General features: G+C 42.0%; 1 protein-coding gene across 1 annotated transcript; it reads right to left on the bottom strand.

Moving 5' to 3' along the window:
* Positions 1-1,040: 1,040 nt before the first annotated feature.
* On the bottom strand, positions 1,041-2,014 carry hamp (hepcidin antimicrobial peptide). The gene is made up of 3 exons (XM_083919126.1): positions 1,729-2,014; positions 1,554-1,628; positions 1,041-1,396 (listed from the first exon to the last, which is right to left on the bottom strand). The coding sequence occupies exons 1-3, from the start codon at positions 1,813-1,815 to the stop codon at positions 1,289-1,291; spliced, it is 270 nt and encodes an 89-aa protein (XP_083775252.1). The 5' UTR covers positions 1,816-2,014; the 3' UTR covers positions 1,041-1,288.

Below are 2,014 nucleotides of genomic sequence, written 5' to 3'. Positions count from 1 at the left end.
AAGATTTAACGAGAAGCAACAATATCAAATTCAAAGAGAGGACAGGAATTGATATGTTTTTATCTAAACAGAAAAATAACCATTGCAATGAAAAAATGTCTTTAAGAGAGTCCTCTGCATAGCGGAAAAACCTACTTCAAGTGATATTGAATTCTTAATGTGGTAATACAGTGTAGCATCTGGAGTGTGTTGGATGCTGCATTCACATCATTGAGCACAGGTAACTACAGCAATTTTGATTCAAAGAGGTTACATTGCTTTTTATGATGTTGATGATTTATCACACCACTGGACAACAGGAATAATATTCAACATATGCTCCGGTGATCATAGTACTTGGAGATGTGCCAGGAGACCTACTACTGTATGAGCACACAGAGGTGGGCAGTAAAGGCTTTGCAAAATGCTCACTCTGCAAAGTCCTCAACTGATTGTGCATTACAGGGTATGGCACAGAAGAGGGCCATTCAATCCGCGAGTGAAGCCGCGGGGAAAGCCACCTGTGGTTTTGGATTAAGAGGGCTGATCCGTTGGTTGTTGCTGCTGGGGTGTAAGTCGGGGCCTGATCAACCCCGGCTGGGGCGACTGGGCAAGGCGCTCTGATGTTGAGAGACACGTCACATCACTAAGGATGTGTCCCCAGCACATCCAAAAGATTTATTTTGCACATCTATTCACCCTGAAGGGGTTTAATTTGCAATAATGACCCACTTGCTCTACATTACTGAAGACTGACTTGCTAAAGAAATCAATAGTTTGACACCAAATATTGATTTTAAAAATGATTTTATCGATTTAAAAATGGTCCCAGAGTCAGACAGATCAGAACTGCGTCCATGGCAACAGCCTGCTGCTAAGTAATAACCTTATAATACGGCTCAGTAAAAAGACCTACTGCTGTTAAATTCCTCATTAATGACACAAAAACCATTTTGGCATTTGTTCAAATGTTCATTATTTATTCAACACCAAATCTTAACTTGTTAGACTTAATTTGGAGGAAGAAACAGTCACATCTGGATTATTTTTAGAAACTCATTTACATATCAGTGACCTTACAAAAATACTTACAGGGTGAAAGTATTAAAACATAGAAAAATAAATACAAAGAACAGATCTTTCATTTTTTTTTCACAGTGCTCTTGCATGAATCATACCTATTTTAAAAAGTGAAACAAAACAGTGTTGCACAGGAAATGCATTGGACAGAGGTCTAGAAAAGGTCATTTCTCGTTGTAAGACAAAATAAGCATAATAAATTAATATTGTGCGGCCGTCGCGGGAATCTTCAGAACTTGCAGCAGAAGCCGCAGCCCTTGTAGGCCCTGCAGCAGTTGCAGCACCAGCGGCACAAGGAGAGGTGGCTCTGGCGCTTCTGCCTGATGTGATTTGGCATCTGTGCGGAAGACAAGACACATGAGCATTCATCTCCAGCATTTCATCCTCTCCTTGTGTCGAGAGAGCACCAGGGCACTCCATGGGGAGAACACATCCACTTAAATTTTAATTTGCTCACAGTAATTGGCTTAATTCATTCAGTCAATTGAACATACCGTCCTCGATTCCATTGACATTTCTTCATATGCCGCAACTGGAGTGTTGCTCCCTGCCTCCTCCAGCTCTTGCACCTGTTAATGAATTACGCACATTTAGGAGCCACATCTTAGCATCCTGACAAAACATTTATAGCTAACAAGCAAATGAAGTGACTTTAAGTCAGAGTCTTACCCCGGTGAATGGGACGGCGGAGCTCTCCAGAATGCAAATAAAGGCGAGCACGAGTGTCACTGCAACTGCAATGCTGATTGCCTTCATTTTAGAGGGGGGGAGGGGGGTTAAATGCTTTAGTTATTAAATCCTTTGAAGATCAGAGCCGATAGGTCTTTTTCTCATGGGTGTCAGGCCACCGAAGAGCACCACAATATCTTCACTGTAGTCTTCAGCTCCAGTGATGGATGGTGATTGTCCGGGCAAGTGGATTTCTTCAGTTCTTTCTGTGACCCTTGTCAGCTCT

The sequence above is a fragment of the Echiichthys vipera genome, assembly GCF_963691815.1.
Source record: "Echiichthys vipera genome assembly, chromosome: 8".
NCBI lineage: Eukaryota > Metazoa > Chordata > Actinopteri > Perciformes > Trachinidae > Echiichthys > Echiichthys vipera.
This window is presented reverse-complemented; position numbering and strand designations above follow the sequence as displayed.

Excerpts from the sequence above, each read along its gene's own strand:
- hamp (XM_083919126.1), bottom strand. The coding sequence starts at position 1,815 with ATGAAGGCAATCAGCATTGCAGTTGCAGTGACACTCGTGCTCGCCTTT. Across the intron at positions 1,629-1,728 it reads CCGCCGTCCCATTCACCGGG|GTGCAAGAGCTGGAGGAGGC; the intron begins GTAAGACTCTGA and ends ATTCATTAACAG. Across the intron at positions 1,397-1,553 it reads TGTCAATGGAATCGAGGACG|ATGCCAAATCACATCAGGCA; the intron begins GTATGTTCAATT and ends TCTTCCGCACAG.